The following is an 18,470-nucleotide window of genomic DNA, read 5'->3' as shown; positions in this document are numbered from 1 at the left end:
TGGTGTTTGCACAACTAATACCACATGCTAGGGTCCTCTTTCTATTAACTTTCATTGGAGAGAAGTAAATATTCTCTATTGTAATTTTGTAATACTGTGTGATATCTAAAACACATTTCTCAAACCGTTATTGGTGCTTCTAGGACAAAAGTTTAATCTAGACTTGTGTTATGGCATCCATGATTTGTATTTTAACATATAATAAAGATTAAATGCTCAGTTCCTACCTGGTAGGAACCATTTGAGAGTGGTATGTACTTGCAACCCGGTCACATGGCTACAACCGGTAAAAAAGAGTTAAAACTATATTATTTTGCATGATGGTTCCTACCAAGGTTTTTTTTATAGAAGAAACATCATTTGTGAACCAGGGATTGCAATCGTTGATCCTTTAAGCCGGACCCACCTTATTCTTGACCAACACGCTAAAACAATATGGAGAGCGTGATAGCTTACTACTGCTTGCAACCTAGGCTTACACTACTACCAAGTAGCATTGAGTAGGGCATGTACTCCCTCCATTTTATATTATAAGTTTTTTTCTAGTTAAATGTTTTTAAGTTTGTAGAAAAATGTAGCAACATTTTTAATACAAAATAAACATGTTATCAAAATATATTCAATTTTATATTTAATGAAATAAATTTGGTATTAGAGATGTTGCTAAATTTTTCTATAAAGTTAGTCAAACGTAAAAAAAAATGACTGAGAAAAAAAATCAAAACAACCTATAATATGAGACGAATGGAGTACAACAACAATCAATACTATACTCTTAGTCAAACTATAGGGAGGGAGTATAGAAGGAGGGCTGTGTTTGAGAGTAGAGGAAAAGAGATGATTGAGAAGATACGCAAAACAAGGTGAGCCATTAGCACATAATTAATTGAGTATTAACTATTTTTAAATTTCAAAAAAGAATTAATATGTTTTTTAAAACAACTTTTCTATAGAATTTTTTTTTGCAAAAATAACACCGTTTTATAGTTCGGGAAGCGTGCGTGCGGAGAACGAGACAAATCTCCTCTCTATGTTCAGCTGCCGAACTCATTAACAAGATAATAGTTTGCTGATATGGAAGAGAGAGAAACATCGTTGTTCTTATAGAAGAAACATCATTTGTTATGCACGACAACGGCTTAACATCGACTCATAGTGTCTATAAAAGAAAAATGATGGAAAAAGTGAAAGAAAGATAAGAAAAAAAATTCAGTATATTAATGGTTAGAATCTTTTATCATCTTAACTTAAGAGTTGGTAAGATAATAGTCTCAGAGTGGACTAAAGGTCCTATATCATGCTCTACTTTAAACATGCCCTTTGGTTCTACCTTGAATCAATCTTGGGTCATATCTAATCGTCCATAACTGGGAAACCTGGCAGAACATGGTTTAATAAATTCGGTCCATAGCCAGGATGTCCAATTCGGTAAATAAAAAGAAAAAACTTTGGCAAAGACTTGACGCGCGCTAATTGGTTCGGAGAATACCACAGCTTTCCACAGAACGCTGAATGGAAAGGACCGAAATACCCTTCAATCGGGGAAGTTTGTTCTCCTTCCTCGGACGCTTTCTCCTCCAAGAGGAGAGGGAGGGACGAGCAGCGGCTGTCCGGCGAGAAGAGATGCGCGGCCGATCGAGGGCAAGAAGAGAGAGATGGGATTAGGGAATGGGCTGGTATGTGTGTTTTTGTTCAGAAATTGAGTCCACATTGGAGTGTAGTATGGATCTTGGACAATCCCTTGATTTATGTTCTTCAGATGAATTTGTGCTAGTTTGTTTTCTTGGTTTGGTGATTTTGGTTCTGAATCTGACATTCTGACTCTAGGGAGTACAAAGAGAGAGAATCCAAATGCAGCCATCTCCTCCTGATTTGACTACTCCCGGCAATGCCTAATCCCCTCCTGTTCTTTCTGCTAGATGATTGGCTATCGACGACCTGTGCTAGACGAGTGACGAGCCAGCGTTGAATGGAGAAGGGGATGGCAGGCTCAAACTCAAGCTCGCGGCGCCGGTGGTATCCAGCAAAGTAAACTTTTTTTTTTGGGTGGTATTTTCCGAATTTAGCATCCTGCATCCCACATGTGCTATGTTAACCGATTTTTCCATTCTTTTTTATTTATGTGATTTAATTTCGTTTGTTCTGTTTTAGGTGCTGAGACAAGGAAGGTGTTGGTTGTATCTGACAATGTTGGTGATGTGCTTAAAAACTTGACAGTAGTATTGCTTGCTTACATGCATTCTCAAGGTATAGTTAAATTTTATTGGTTCAGAACATAGGTTCACAGTTTCCATCCCACTAGCTAAGAAAATGATAAATCTGGAGAGCTGTAAAAATGTTTGACCTCCACATTGAAAAGTAGCGGGAATCTGGTCCTCTAGGCAATCAACCTTCAAGAAATGAAGTATACTTCATTTGGTGGTGCTGGTTTCAACTCTCGACCAGTTTCAAATGCCATTGGTCGCAACTATTGAGAATTTGATTCCTCTGGCAGAACTAGGAAAGAAGTCATCTGGCCCTTTATCTCCTGTTCTTCCTACAACTGGGCTGATCATCAGTGCCTATCTCCTCTGGACCTATGAGTTCATCTGGTGGTGCGACCTCTTTTGCTCACAAACAGGCTGTTACAAATCTGAATGTAGAAGATGGTTACTCAATCAAGGGTAGCATTCCGAAGTCAATTCTCTGGATATATGGTTGTTCTTCTCTTTGTGATGGGGTTTCATAGCAGGTGGATTCATTCTTGGCGCTGTTCATAATCCTATATTGCTGGTAGTTTGTGGTGGTGATACTTTGTTTTTGTCGCTGCAATTGCGATTTGGAATATTAATTTACTGAGGAACAAGAGGCATGATTTTGTTCATCAGTCGCTATCCTGATTCTGATCTTAGAACAGCAAAAGATGGACAGTGCATGAAAGTTACTGGCGTATGACTGTGTCAGAAATATTGATTTTGCTCCATCATTCTGCTGAGCAGTATTGATTTGTAGGTTTCACAAAATACTTTAGATGGTCATCTGTAGTAATAATATTGATATTAATTAGAAACAAGAACAAACTTCTAGGCACATGGATGCTTTGATCATGTAGGTTAGTTTCACAAGCAGGTAACTCTACTAACCTGTACTTGACACTAACATGATTTCTTCTCATAATATTTTTTCTTTTGACAGTAATCTTGTGGTTATAGAAACTTGGATTGCCTTTTAGCAATATGCTTTATTTTCGCATCGTTAACAACTAGCGTATCTTCACAGGTTGTTACTTGTGGAAATTTTCCCCTCGAGTCCTCATTTCATTTTCATTGGACTTGCCTGTATGAGTACAGGGGATGGGTATCAAAAGCTGCTAATGCTGAGCATTGCAGATTAATTTAGCTTGGGACTCGGGTCAATGGAGGTGAGTTTCTCTTCAACTGGAAATTTGATTATTATCAAGATGATGAGATCTCACAGTTAGCTAGTGTTGAATGCCATGAGGATTTTATTGAAGAATGCAAACTGCTATAATTCTTCCCAACATAAACCCTGTGACCTCACATTTTCCTTGCTATGATTGCGGCGACATATGCTGTCGATTTCTACATTTCTGATTTCCAATCTGGTCAGCGAGCATTGGTCAGAAAAGGATATGGGACGCGGGTAACCTCTTATGTTGATGAATCTGTTGTTACTGACATAAATCCGGATAACAAGGACATGTCCTGAGATCCTGAAACAGCTATGAGAAAGGAATGTTTTAAGTGATGATCGTATAATGTTCCTAAAAAAAGGGTACTCTTATTTCTTCTGAATTTTGGAGTTATATGAAATCATTTGACATGCACATTTACATGCAGATACATCAAGGAGGGCAGCAGAGTTTGTATTATGGGGGTTGTTCAAAGGAACGACAATGTATTGATGATTGTTCATCCATCTGAACCCATCTCGACTGGCTGCCAGAGTGCCAGTGGATGAAGTTCATCCTCCTGACTAGCCTTGATGGGCTTAGTTTTAAGCTGAGAAGATACATCAAACATGCTGAGAAAGAGAATGCCTGTCGAAATCCCTGGATTTATTGTGTGGTTGTTAGAATTGAAAAACATGTGCAAATGCAGGTTGTGGTTATGGCTAAGTACAATATCGACGGTGTGTTACTTAGGCATTGGTTGTATAGTTTTTTATGTATTTTTCTCTGTTTTTTCTCTTCTGTTGGGCTTTTGATGCTTGTAACATGGATGGCTATAGTTCTACCATGGAGCCGTTTGGAGATTCTCAGTGGAATAGAGTTCACAAGTTTTTGTTGTGAAGAATTCCAGCAGTGTTAAAAATTCCAGTTTCAATTTTATGCGCATTTCATTCTAAAATTTCAATCCCGTGTTATATATATTGATCTTTGTACGATATTAAACCAAACCATTGAGAAAATCACATAGTTTCTTTTGCATTTTATTGTGAGCCTAAGGTGAGTACATTGGTGATATGAAAAAGAAGCAGACACCAGGCAACTTTCACTTTATTCTCTGTTTATGACATTTTCTTCCTTTTCTTCCATAAGGATCAGATATGATTGATTGGACGCCATGTGGAGTTAGTTGCCAACCCTCTTAAAGTTTGATATTCCTGTGCGTCCGTTTTGTGATATTTTTCCAGTTCATTCCTATGTTTGGTTTGAATGATATTTATTCCTCCATTTAAATGGAGTTTTTGAGTTATTTCCTGTAAAACTCTTGCATTTAAACTAAAGCCAAAAAGAAGAGTGAAGCTGAAGTGTCTTGTGAGCCTAAGAGATGTCTCATGTCAATTTGAGAGAAGCATCATATGGGGAGACGATGGAGAAAATAATTGGTAGTAATAATAAACAAAGAAATTAAGGTACAACAAAATTGAGGGAGGAAGGGACATGAATCTCTGAATTCTCTCCCTACAACAGACCAAGAATCACTCTCTGTCACAGTGTCACTAGCCTGTTGTCAGCTAATGCTGATTTCCATTAGTATAAAATGTAACAACTCCTACTGGGATAAGGATAGCTAGTAGATTGTTATCCAATGAGTGGGAAAACAAAGGAAAGGATACAATATAAAACATCGTTAAGTCATTATAATTGTTACCATTAACATACCTAAAAGTAGAGAGGGTATGTAACATATGTTTAAATAATGTTTTTAGTTGTGATTTTGGTTTCAAGTATCTCCCTGGTAGCTTAGAAACTAGGGCCCATTTGATATGGATGAAATGCGGATGAAAGCTAATGAATGATATGTTTATAATAAATTAAATATGATTTATTGTAAACCTAACCAATAGATTAGGTGGTACGTTCTCAGTTTACAGATTATAGATTATCTCCCGACACACTTTTCAAATTGATAAACGCTATGTTTTTGCAAAAACTTCCTCCAATAATTTTTCTTTAAAAAAATTTAAATCAACTTCTAATATTTAATTTATTCATTTGTGCCATCGACTAATTGTTATAAACTCAGTTTCCATCTATCATTATCCTCTTTTGAGAGGGCACATTGAACAAGTGGTCTGAACAATATTGATTTAGAAAGTTTCTAGACAAATCATATTTTTAGAAACATGACGTGAATAATCCACAAATAATTCATAGCCATTAATCTACAAAGAACAGGGCTGCAGTCATAGCTTGAAAACTGGCAGCTTTAGAGATCGCACCATATTAATAGCATTCCGTGTATGACACTATATATATTTGGCGTATTTTATGTGTAAGATTCTAATGCTAATATGCTATTGTTGTACGGACAAATGTGTTGGATATATGCATTCAAACACTTCCGCAAATAACTCTAGCTCATAGTATATTATAGTTGCTATTACCTACGACTAGTATTAAAAAGACAAAAACGTGTATCGAGTGAGCAATACAAATTCAATATTTAATGAGTGAATTACATATGACGCATGAGTAGGGAGTGGCGCTATGTGTATGTGAGCCTAGTCTATGTAATAATTGGGCTAATGCATATTTACGAAGCTAGAATACTACAAGTGGCAATATGGCATAATGTGCGAAATTCCTTTTTTTAATAATAAATTAAAAACCGGACTCTACGTCCAACACGGATGTACACGGCCACATGTACTCACTGCGCTGCGTAGCCGGTGTGCTGCTGTGGGCGTTAGCCCATAAATAGGTGGTGAATGCTGCTGTGGTGATCAATGGACACAACAAATTCATGAGACAACAAACTTTGGAAGCTCCAAGCTGCCATGTTTTCAGTCAGGAGGATTCCTAAGCTCACATGTTTTTCGCTGTGAGGCCACCAGCAACCCTCCCTCTCTCTCTCTCTCTCTCTCTCTTTCTCATGCCTTGGTTGGTACCACCTAATTTGGCATCAACTTCAACAAACTACACACGATCAGAAACTCAAAATCAACATTATGCTGACAAGATACATATGAATGCATCCATTATCCCTAAAACCAGAAATTAATAGAAAGAAAGAAACCATCAAATGATCCTCAATTAACTAACTTCAGTTTTGGCCTCTTGTCATTTGAGGACCATGTATATAAACTCTCTAGGCAAGGGTCCTAGCTAGGTGCCTAGGTGGTGATCTGAAATTCATGCATGATGTGCACTTTGGTACTTCCTCTGTTTCACAATGTAAGTCATTCTAACATTTTCCACATTCATATTGATATTAATGAATCTAAATAGATATATATGTCTAGATTTATTAACATCAATATAAATGTGGAAATACTATAATGACTTACATCGTGAAACGGAGGGAGTAAGAGACTGAGAGGCAGCTCTACTAGGTAGCAAGTCTTGATCACTTACTGCCTTAATGGTCTTCTTATTTTTTTTGTATCTTTAAGTACACGGCACATGGTGAGTTAGTGGGGCTCAGTGCAACACTTAATGACGTTGTTAGCGACGGTATTAAGTGCACCACAATGCAAGTTTTGTCCTTTGTTTTCTTCTCCTCCCTTTTATTTATTTTTTTTCTGAAAGTGAGGTTGTGCTGCAAGTAGGGAGCAGCATGTGCCATGGATGTACAATACAGGCTTTAACACCCAATGACTCTTGATTACGGTAGATCCTGGAAAGCAATGATGCAATCATGCCCTTTCGTTTTTCTTTAAAGGAACAACTGATCATGTTGTTTAGAATATCTTATCCGTGTATCTGATATGAAATCTATAGTCAAAAGGCAAGAAATCAAATCTCTTTTCCGCGAGGGTGACTCATGTTTCTTGCTACATTCAACAGAGCATTTGGACCGGACACACGCAATCAGTTCAGATATGCAAACATACCAGCATCATGAGGACACAGGGCAGGTCAGTGATAACTTTTGTTTTTGACAAGAAATGGGAACAGCTCCAGTCATAGACTATATAATCTTGATGCAATCATGCAATACGACCATGACAACTAGACCTTCAAATGGACTTTAGTGCATTCTTGCTCCGACTTGAAGCCTGATTTATCCAACATGGTTTCCACCTGCTCTTGGACGAACACTTCAGATCCAGCACTTAAACCCAACATTAATATCAAATCGCACATACATTATCAAATAGTGAGTGCCGTAGCAAGCAACCAACCAGTTACATTCATATGCTCACTTGACAGCAGCTCTCTCTTATAGATGAGGCATTCCCAGCTATAAATTTAGAATGTAATCAAATTTGCTTCGCAGGCCATGTCCACCAAATGCACATACAGTTGACCTTTTAGGTCTCAACAAGTCAAATATGACATTACAACATGCAGTTTTATATGGAAACAAATTCAAGACTGGAGATGGAAGCAGATGTTTTTATCTCAGCGCTTTGCAAACATTCTTTTTTTTTTCCTTGGCACAAAGAGCCATCCACAGTCCTTGTTGGATTCCAGCTAGTGTTCCATTTTCTATGGCTGTTGCAGAACACAAACACAAGCATCCAGCTTCTCCCTCCATGTTTTATTACCGTGAACCAAGGCTATGGCACAAGGGCTGGTCGATACAATAACACTACAGCTTCTGAGTGAAATATACAGATTGCAACCCAATCATAGCAGTTGCAACAGATTATCTTCATAGTGCAAGGGGTGGGGTGATTAATTAGCACTTGGGGTCCTTGCCGTCATCCATATGTACATTGGTCATAGCAGAGACGTGTAACCCTGAACAACCTTTTCTTGTAGAAGCCTGCAGAAAAAGAATTTCTTTTAGCCGAATCATAGTTTTTGGAGCACATAGTAAGGACACAAGCAAACAAACATGTGAATTCCCAGAGGAAACAAGGCTGTCTGCGTGTAGCCTACATTTTTACAGGCTCTGCAATAAAAAATTGTACAAGGCACCAGAGTTTTTAAAATTTAAGACAAATTTAACCATTGACCCAAGTTTTTAGCTCAATGATAGATTCAGATAAAATCCCAGCGGGACTGAAGAGCTGGGTACGAACTACCGACTGAATGTTCAAACAAGTTTTATGTGTGCAAATTCATTTTTACAGGATATGCCCAATTGCAAGGATTTAGGAGAAAGTAAAGAGTTTATGGAAATCAATGAGAAATCTAACTAGTGACCCAAGTCTATCAGAATCACCAGTCTTGCCTCAAACTTTGTTTAGTAGTCAAGAACTAACTAGTTTCAGCCTTGTCCAAAACATGGCCTTGTCGACCTGGACTCACTGTTTATTGTTTACATTGTTTCTGACAAGGTGGTTACCACCACATGCCCATGCAAATAGGAGCAACCTAAGTTGCTCCATCCTTGTTGTATGATGCGGCAACATGAGGCACGCCAAACTTTCAAACATTGGTATTGTCATAGTTACCCTGCAAAATATTTTGATTTTATACTGCAATACAAATTACAAATATGCATTACATGAGTCCATATCATTGGCTAACAGGTAGCAACTACAAAAATGTTAAAAAACATCATAAGAGGGCAACAGTGCAGGGACCAATAACCAGTAATTAGGATATCCTAAGCATTGCATTTGCCCTTTAAAAGAGCAGCATCATGTTCTCTGTATCTACGTCTGGTTTGATAAAAGGAACAAATGTTTGATCCAAGCAGTGTTTTATTTTGTCAGCTAAATGTGAACACCACCAGACTGGTGCACTGCAATATCCATCTGTATTACCCTGCATTATGGTATATTACAATAACCTAACAGGATAACACTAGCCACTACGTACATCGGCATAACGTAGTAAGAGGTGCATCGAAGGACAAAGGTTCTCAGGAACCTTTCCATATGCTGCATGTTATTTATTCCAAGAGCCCTAGTAGCAAACATCAAAGTATGGCTTTGAAGTTTTCCTTCACTCCTAGTAGAAACCTACACTATATATGCCTGGCGAAAGTTGGTTCTTTAATGACTGCAAATTATTATTACTTCCAAGTTCCAATTATGAACTTCCACAGTAAAAGTAACTGTTCTTATACTGGTACTGATATATATAGACATGTATGTTGAAAAGTTGATGTTATGCTTAAAAGATCTCAAAGTTACAATCTTTACCCACTTCACATTGTTTTCAAACACAAGTAGCCATCCAATACGATCATGTATGAAATCTCCAATGGAAATTGATAAGGAAATGTGGCCATTGCTGACAATTTCATCATTAACTTCCCTGTCCAGGTGCATTGGACAGTGCTCATGTACCCTCACACTTACCAGAGCCACAGGGAGGCCCTTGTAGAGGCTAAGCCTTCTATGACCACCGTTAGTGATTTTGATTGTTATAAGTATAAACACCACACTTACATAAAGCAATTCCTAGAAAAAGAAATCACCTTCCCCTTGGCAATGGAGCATTAGCCAATCAGCTTTCTTCCTCATCAGTGTGGGTTGCACGTTTCCTTGACTTCTTCTTGGTATGTGGGAATTTCCCTTTGAAAATAATTAATTAGTCAGGTGACAAATTAAGCTAAATCTCAAATAAAAATGGCCAAGAATAATAATCTTCAACAAGGTTTTGAAATGCATGCACAAGGAACAACAGGCAAAAAAACATAACAAATTATTGGGGAGAAAGATATGTCAACTCTATATACTATTTTTTCAGTGAAACTGATATGTTGTGTTGATCAGTGTTGACACACAGGGTCAGGAATATATAATAGAATAATGCCTTGAGAAAAAAAATCAACAAGATAAATATTCATGCCTAGAATATATAATAGAAGGTGATGTACTTCTGAAGAATCTATATAGACCAAATGGTATAGACACTGGAAGGGAAGAATGTAATATAGACCACATGGTATAGACACTGCAAGGGTACAATGTAAACTCTACAGCCATTACTAACACAATTTACCAATTCATGTTTTGTATGGAATACACAAGTGATGTCCTGAAGTAAACAAATCAACTACAATGGTTTAATGTTTGCCTATGAACTACTGCACGTCTGCACCTTACTATAAGTTCAATTCTTAGTTTTTAAATCACCAGATAGATTTTTGTGCTACATTTTCTAGATGGAACTACAAAGATCTAAAAGTGCAAAACAGAGTAATTAACAAAAGAGGAACATTGTTTGCCAACACTGTTTCAAGACATGCCATCACAATTCATCTTTCATGTGCAAGCGAATAAAGATCTATAGTGTATCATCTGCACAAGTGCTATATGGATATCAAATTTAGCTTCATATTTCCCCCCTGCCACACAATATTTGCATGATATATCCCTAGATTACCTAGTAATTTAGGGCGCACATGCAAATGAGTTGGTGATAAAATAAGAGAGATCTCCAAAAGAGAATTACAAATATCCATGTCTAGGGTATTTAATTGTGATTTAAAGGGTGATTTTAATAAGTGCAAGCCATCAAACCTAGAATAACATATCAAAGAGTCCATACAAATAGTATAATATGGTGTCGTGAGTCACAAGAGAGTAACTGCACATGCAAGTACAAAAGCACCGAGGTAGGCAATGGATAAATCGAACAGAACAGGCACCATGGCACATGATGAAGAATGTGCCAATGTTGAATGCCCTTACTCTTTTGTATTGTAGAGACTCAAAAGAACAGACAGGTAACAAACCTAACAGAAATTAAAAATTGCTTCTAAAAATTATTGTAGCAAGATATTACTACCTCCGTCCAGAAAAGTACCGAGGTAGGCAATGGATAAATTGGACAAATAGAACAGGCATGATGGCACATGACGAAAGAATGTGCCAATGCTGAATGCCCTTACTCTTTTGTATTGTAGAAACTCGAAACAACATACAGGTAACAAACCTAACAGAATTTTAAAACTGCTTCTAAAAATTCTTGTAGCAAGATATCGTTCTACCCGTCCCAGAAATGTAGCTGTTTCTAGGCATGCACCTGGACCCAGGTTGTAGTTACCAGGGTTTACGATTCCGACGAAATCCGGTCGGATTTCGCGAAATTTCGACATTTCGACAAGGCTCGAAAGTAGAAACCGTCTGAGATTTCGAGGAGTTTCATCCAAATTCAAATTTGAATTGATAAAAAAGAAAAAATCAAATAAAATCTTATAAATACTATGATATTCATAGAACCTATTGGGATATAAATTTTCGAAAAAAATGATGTATTGTGTGTATTTACTGAAACTTATATAGGAAAGAAAAGAATAAAGAATTTAAAAAAGGAAAACACTTACATGGGCAAGATTACTGATCGAAATTTCGATGATTTCGATCGGAATTTCGCCAAAACCGATCGGTTTTCGAGAACTTGTCGGCAAATTCAGAGAAATTGTATTCAAATTTTCAGATTGCCATACTACAACATTGCAATTTGGACTAAGAATTCAGCTCAATAGTTGTAGCTAAATGATGTAATCCAGTTCAATAGGTGTAGCTTAAAAAATGATGGTCCACAATGAATACCAAACACAGAAACGGATGTAGTGCGCTAATAATGTTCTTGATTCGAATCCAGAAAACAAAAATCAATTAATTCTGCATAACCCGAGCTGGTAATCCAAGATCTCGGCCAGCCGAGGCCAGCGGCTCACCTTCGACGAAGTAGGAGGCCGACGGCCAGCCCCGCGCGGTGGAGAAGGAGAGCGCCTCCTCCTCCGTCATGGGCGCGTACACCTCCGGCTCGTACGCGAGCCCCCCGGCCACCACCTCCGCGTCGCCCCCCGCCGCCGCCGCGATCCGGCCGACGAGGTCCGCGACCCCGTGGGGCCGCCGCATGGGGGGAACCCAGAACGAGCCCCCGGGGACGAAGGGGAGCCAGTCGGGCGCCGCGCGGCGCACCATGACGCCGTGGATCGCCTCCTCCAGGCGCCTGACCCCGACCACCTCCACCGACGCGGGGGAGGAGGCGGGGCCCGAGGTGGAGGCGGCGTCGTCGTCCTCGGCGAGGTCGATCTCGATGACCTCGACCTTGGTGGCGAGGCCGCGGAGAGGGAGGAGGGGCGCCGCCGCAGCCGCCGCCGCCGGGCGGGCTAGGGTTAGGGTTAGGGTTTGCGCGAGGAGGCGAGCCATCGAGGAGGAGGGGGGGAATGGAGGGATGCGGAGATTGGGACGAACGACGACGACGACGACGACGAAAGGGATAGGGACGGGGGGTGAGAGATGTCAGATGCCGCGGAGAAGAGAGGAGAATGGGTTAGCTCACGTGCGAGGTGCGTGCGTATGTGGGCCCCCGGTGTCGGTGTGACAGGAGCGTCGGCACGTCACTGTTGGCCAAAAGGCCTACGGCCCGACGGCTCGTCCCGTGGCATGGAGATTTGGTCTGGTCCAGGCACGGCATGGGCCGATTGTTGTTGGGCCTGTGCTGGCCTGGCCTGACCAATGGGCTGTGCCTGGGCCTTTTCCTCAGCACGACGGGCACGACAACCAGGGAGGCAAAATAGACTTATTCCAAGGCATGGTCCAAAGAAATGAAGGATGTAAAATGGGCTTATTTTAAGCCACATAAGTCACGGTCTAAAGAGATGAGGGAGGTAAAATAGATTTATTCTAAGACGAGCACGATGGATTGGTCGTGCTTTCAGGCCGGATGGCACGGCCCGCATCTTATGACAAAGAGTATGACGGGCCATGTCGTGCCTAGGCCGCAAGTACAATCTGTGGGTTGGCCTGGCACGGCACGACACGAAGAGTATGACGGGTCGTGTCGGCCTGACATTTTGCCTTGGGTTGTGCTCTAGTCGTGTCCGGGCGAGGCCGTGTTAGATGACCCATTTGACCATCTATATCACCAGTGGAGGCGGGGTGTCGGCGGCGTTGTCCTCGGCGAGGTCGGTCTCGATGAGCTCGACCTTGATGGCGAGGCCGCGGAGAGGGAAGAGGGGCATCGCCGCTGGGCGGGCTAGGGTTAGGGTTAGGGTTTGCGCGAGGAGGCGAGCCATCGAGGAGGGAAGGAAAGGGGGAATGGTGGGATGCGGAGATTGGGACGAACGATGACGATGACGAGTCGTCGCCAATGAAATAGCTAAGGGGATAGAGTATAGAAAGTTTGTAAACGTATACATTAAAAACCAAAAAACCGAGCTGGAAAGAAAAACTAGAGAAAAAGACGCATATATGTGGTTTATTGGTTTTTAATGTATACATTTTTATATATGTATACAGAGTTTGTATATATGTATAAAAAATTTGTATACATATGTATAAAAAAACTGAAAAAAACAAAAAAGAAACGGAAAAAAACTAAAAAGAAACGGAAAAAACTGAAAAAGAAACGGGGAAAGAAAAAAAAAAGAGGAGAGCGAAAGAAATGAAAAAAAACAAAAAAGAACGAGAGAGCGTGCCGTCCACCCCACTCCCCACTCCGCGCGCGCCTTGCACTTCACTCAATATAATAGTGAGTGCATAATGTGTGAGTTGACTAGCCGCTAAATAGTCATTTCGCTACACATGCACTTCACTCTATATATTATATACAAGACCACAAAATCTTATGTTCAAACTCAACTCACACATTAAGTATAAAAAAATAAATTTGGATATGAATATAATAGTGATACTATATATATATTCATTCTTGAATTTGTTTTTTTTCTCAATGTGTAGGTTTGATTTAAATTTGATTTTGGTGGAATTGCTAGATGTGAAGTGCGGTGCGTGCCCGAGCGATAAGTGCTCGGCTTCCTCCCTGACTTACCTCTCTTGAGAAATGGCTGAGAAGTGCTAATTAATCCGTATCTTGTTTCTCTTACTAGATTTAAGCCTCTCTTATTATATTCTTACTACTTCCTCAGTTTATAATCATATTATAAGACTTTCTAGCATTACATATATTCATATACATGTTAATGAATCTAGACATTTAACATCTATATAAATAAAAACAATGCTAAAAAGTCTTATAACCTGAAACGGAGATAGTATATTCTTAAATGTATAGGGTATTGCTTCCGTTTCTATGGGCGAAAAAAAAATACTATGTTAGTTTATCAATGATAATAAGAAGTTTACATTGTACTTAGATATATAAATCAGGACATATAGTGCTCTAATTATGAAGGTAGTATATTCACATATCACTAAACCAGTTTTCTCATTATTTTCATGATAGAAAAATCTGGATGTTACATCTTACTCCCTCCATCCCAAAATATAGAGCGTACCTGTTTTGGTCTGATATATGTACTTGTCTTGCCCATCCCAACGCGCTACGCTTCGCTTCACGCGCGCCCTCGGCCTTCCCAGCGCGTAGCCCATCCCATGTCCTATTTTCGCGCACGTATCCCATATCCCACGTACTATTTTCACACGTTTGCGAGACTTCTCAATTGCTCATGCTTGCCCGCGCGTGTTAATTTCTGGCTCCGCCCGCTGACAATGAAAATTTGGAAAGCATCAACTAAAATTAGCGCCATACATGCCAGCGCCATCAACGAAAATTTGGAGGGCATGAACGAAAATTAGCGCCACTTTGAGCTTATCCTATAAATGTGGGCAATGGCCATTCACACTTCACACTTCACTTCTCTTTTTTCTTCTCTCATAAACCCTCACATGGTTCAACGTAATGGCTGGTTTTGATCTGAATCAGCCTATCAATTGGGATGAAATTGACGATTTAGAGGGAGTTATACCTTATGTGAACTATGATTTCGTTTGGGATCCCGGCAACGAAGGTGCTCATTCATGATTTGTTTTCCTTTTCTCTCTTTTGTAATCTGTCTTTTTTCGATCTGTACTTGTTTGATGATCCAATTTTGTTTCGAACGAACAGATGGAGAAGGTTCTGGAGAAGAGCGCAGCGACGGAGATGACGACGCCGGCGGCGGAGCGGAGGCCGTGGATGCAGCTGAAACCACAGGTACTCACTAGCCGTTTAGCTGTTTGAGCTCAAAGCCATTTGCATGCAGCCATGCACAGTGCCATGCAAGCAAACCATAATAGGCATCAACATGCTAATTAAAGCCGTATGTATGTATGACTTATGTTTTTTATTTTGTTTGCTGTTGCCTCCTTTAGTAAGCACGTACTAAGGCGTCATGAACTATATGTGTAGGTATCAATATCAGGAAGAGAAGGCACTACCCTCCTGATATGAAACGAAGCATTTATGCTTTGTGTTTAGAGAGATCAACTAATGGCATCATGAAGGAGGGAGTGACCAAATCTGTTGCTAACGACATGCGGGTGGGGAAACTGTGGAGAGTTGTCCAACGTGTGTATGGCGAGATGGACAGATTAGTTGTGGAATCGGATCTTTTGAATCTAAGAAGAACTGTGGCCGCAAAGAACTTCCCTTTAACGCTAATGGCATCGAAGATGTGCCGCTTAGACAGCGCCATACTATCAAAGACCTCGCCAACGCTTTGCAAATGTCACTAATAGGAAAACAATTTTTTATGGTGTCACACTATAATTTTCACTGGCGGTTATATGCTAAAACCGTCAGCAAAAACATAAGGAGGGGTGGGGGGTATAGGACCACCAGCGAAAATTGATTTTCTCTAGCGGCCACGTTAAGACGTCCGCCATAAAAAATACTCTATTTTTCGAGGCGGACCTCTTAAGTGTCCTCCAGTGAAAACCAAAACCAACGTTTTCACTGGCGGTTACTAAACAGTTCCACCAGCGAAAAAACAGAGCCCGTTAAAAAAATTTGACGACATTTAAAATCCGCGCGGGCTGAGATATTTTCCCTCACCCACCCACCCACTGCCTCTCTCTCCTCTATCTCCTCTCCACCCACCCACCCACCCACCTCCCCCACCTCTCTCCAGTGTCCCTTCCTCCTTCCCTGCACCCCCAGCCTCCTCTTGGGAGGGGTGCGGCCGGGAGGGGTGCGGCACCGATGACGGCGACCACGACGGGCGGGATCCCCTCCGCCGGGGAGGACGGGGGCGGGGAAGACAGATCCGCCCCAGCGGCGGTGCGGATGTGCACGGCAACGACGGCGACTGCCGACGGCGACCACGAAGGAAGCGGCGGCGCCGCGCCCTGCCATCCCCTCCTCTCCCCACTCCCATATCTGTCCGATGGGAGGAGGCCGTTGCCGGGAAGGACGGGCGCAGGGAGGACGGATCCGCCCCGGCGGCGGCGCGGGGAGCACAGATCCGCCCCGGCGGTGGCGCGGGGAGCACGACCGCGGGGCCTTGACCTCGTCATGACCGACGCCGTCGGGCCGCGGGCGGTGGTGCTCGGATTTATGTGAATTTCTGTGGATTTGTGTGCATTTGTGTTGATTTCTGTTGATTGTGAATGGAAAATATCTGTTGATTTGTGTGGAATGTGAATGGAAAATTTTGACTGTTTTTATTGTAAATTGTTGATGTAAATTTGTGTGAATTTGTGAATGGAGGAGTGGATTTGGGAATAATTTGAAACATTGTTGACGGAGGAGAACGGAGCGGTGCTGCTCCGTCATTTTTTTTTGACCTGGGCCACTATTTTCGCTGGCGGCCGGTATAACACAACCGCCAGTGAAAATCAATATTTGCTGGCGGCCGATAACCGCTAGCGAAGATTTTGATCTTCACTAGCCTTTGCTTTGTGGCGGTTGTAAAAACCGCCAGTGAAAATCTAAAATGGCCGCCATGAAAGATGGTTTTCGTAGTAGTGTGTCGAAAAGCACATTGCATAGGCATTTGAAGGAAGGGAGGTTTAGGCGCCATACAAATGCCATAAAGTTCACCTTGACCGAAGATGACATGAAGGCCCGTGTGCGATTTTGCATACAAATGCTTAATAGCCAAAGAATAACGGATTAGTTATTGCTTTGCTAACATACCACAAAATAAAGTATTATGCAAGAAGACAGAAACAGATTGTTGATAAGCTAACATCTCAATTAAGTTATTTTTTAGGATTTTACAACTTGTTACTAACGGAGGAAGTCACTACTAAAAAATGATTTTTTATGATGTTACCCAATAATTTTCGCTGGCGGCTACACGTATATTCCGCCAGCAAAAATATAACGAGGGGTGGGGAGCTACGGACCGCTAGCGAAAACCGATTTTCGCTGGCGGCCATGATAAGAGGTCCGCCATAAAAAATAACTCTATTTTTAGAGGCGGATCTCTTAAGCGTCCGCCAGCAAAAAAAAAAACATATTTTTACTAACGGTAGGGTAAGAAGTCTGATTGTATAAATAACTCTATTTTTCCTGGCGGAACTCTTAATCTTTCGCTGGCGGTACCGAAGAGCATCGCTCTTAAAAAAAATCACGCGCTAAAATATCTCAACCCATTAAAAATCACCACCCACCACACCTACCCATCCTTATCCTCTCATTCCTCCTCCTCCCTCCTTCCTCCCTCGTCCCTCCAGATCCAGCACCTTCCTCTCCTCCTCCCCTCCTCCCAGGCGGCGTCGGCAGCAGCGGCGACTTCGGTAGCTTTGCACGGTGGCGACGGTGACGGCGACGGCTGCGTCAAGCGCAAGAGCAAGCCGCGGCAACAGAAAGAGCAAGCTGCGCCAGGCGGCGGGGGGCGGCTGCGGCCGCCGCGGCGAGGGAGGCGACGAGAAGGTGCCCCTGCCGTCGAGGTGACCCGGAGGTGCTGCGGGCGGGGAGGGCGTGCTGTGCGCGCCTCGGCTGCTCGGTGGCGCGGCTGCGACGAAGGGAGGCGGACGTCGGGGGGCGCGACGATGGCGACTGCGACGGGATGGCGACGGGGGCCACGGCGAATGGAGGCGTGGGGCGCGACGATGGCGACTGCGACGGGATGGCGACGGGGGCCGCGGCGAAGGGAGGCGTGGGGCGCGACGATGGCGACTGCGACGGGGCGCGCGGCGGCTGCGCCGACGGCGACTGCGATGGTGATGACTCCATCCGAGTCCCCTGCGGATCCGGCCACTTCAAGGACGACAACGGCAACCTCGAGCGGGTTCGCTTGCAATTCGATCAATCCTTGGGTTCAGCAGCTGCTGTTCTTCTCGCGATGAGGCGATGGGTGATGCTGGGATTGAAACATTTTTTTGTTCTGCAATATCGTTGGCAAAATTAATTTTGATTTGTGATGTTGAAATCGCACTGTGAGGCCAGCATATTTGAATCGATGATTGAATTTGTGATTGTGGATTTGTATTTG

At 42.0% G+C, this 18,470-nt stretch overlaps 2 protein-coding genes and 1 pseudogene across 2 annotated transcripts; 2 read left to right on the top strand and 1 right to left on the bottom strand.

The window, feature by feature from the left end:
• The first annotated feature begins 1,495 nt into the window (after positions 1–1,495).
• LOC127781405 (uncharacterized membrane protein At1g16860-like) lies at positions 1,496–4,619 on the top strand (annotated as a pseudogene).
• A 3,015-nt stretch (positions 4,620–7,634) lies between these two features.
• LOC127782623 (uncharacterized) lies at positions 7,635–12,566 on the bottom strand. Its single transcript, XM_052309894.1, has 3 exons — positions 11,979–12,566; positions 9,768–9,864; positions 7,635–8,159 (listed from the first exon to the last, which is right to left on the bottom strand). Exons 1-2 carry the CDS (start codon positions 12,454–12,456, stop codon positions 9,797–9,799), a joined length of 546 nt encoding a protein of 181 aa, XP_052165854.1. The 5' UTR covers positions 12,457–12,566; the 3' UTR covers positions 7,635–8,159; positions 9,768–9,796.
• Positions 12,567–14,950: 2,384 nt separating this feature from the next.
• On the top strand, positions 14,951–15,765 carry LOC127782093 (uncharacterized). The gene is made up of 3 exons (XM_052309157.1): positions 14,951–15,059; positions 15,158–15,244; positions 15,440–15,765. Exons 1-3 carry the CDS (start codon positions 14,951–14,953, stop codon positions 15,763–15,765), a joined length of 522 nt encoding a protein of 173 aa, XP_052165117.1.
• Positions 15,766–18,470: the final 2,705 nt, after the last annotated feature.

This window comes from Oryza glaberrima, chromosome 8 (genome assembly GCF_000147395.1).
Source record: "Oryza glaberrima chromosome 8, OglaRS2, whole genome shotgun sequence".
In the NCBI taxonomy this organism is placed as follows: domain Eukaryota; kingdom Viridiplantae; phylum Streptophyta; class Magnoliopsida; order Poales; family Poaceae; genus Oryza; species Oryza glaberrima.
Note: the sequence above shows the minus strand (reverse complement) of the source record. Positions and strands in the feature narration are given on the sequence as shown.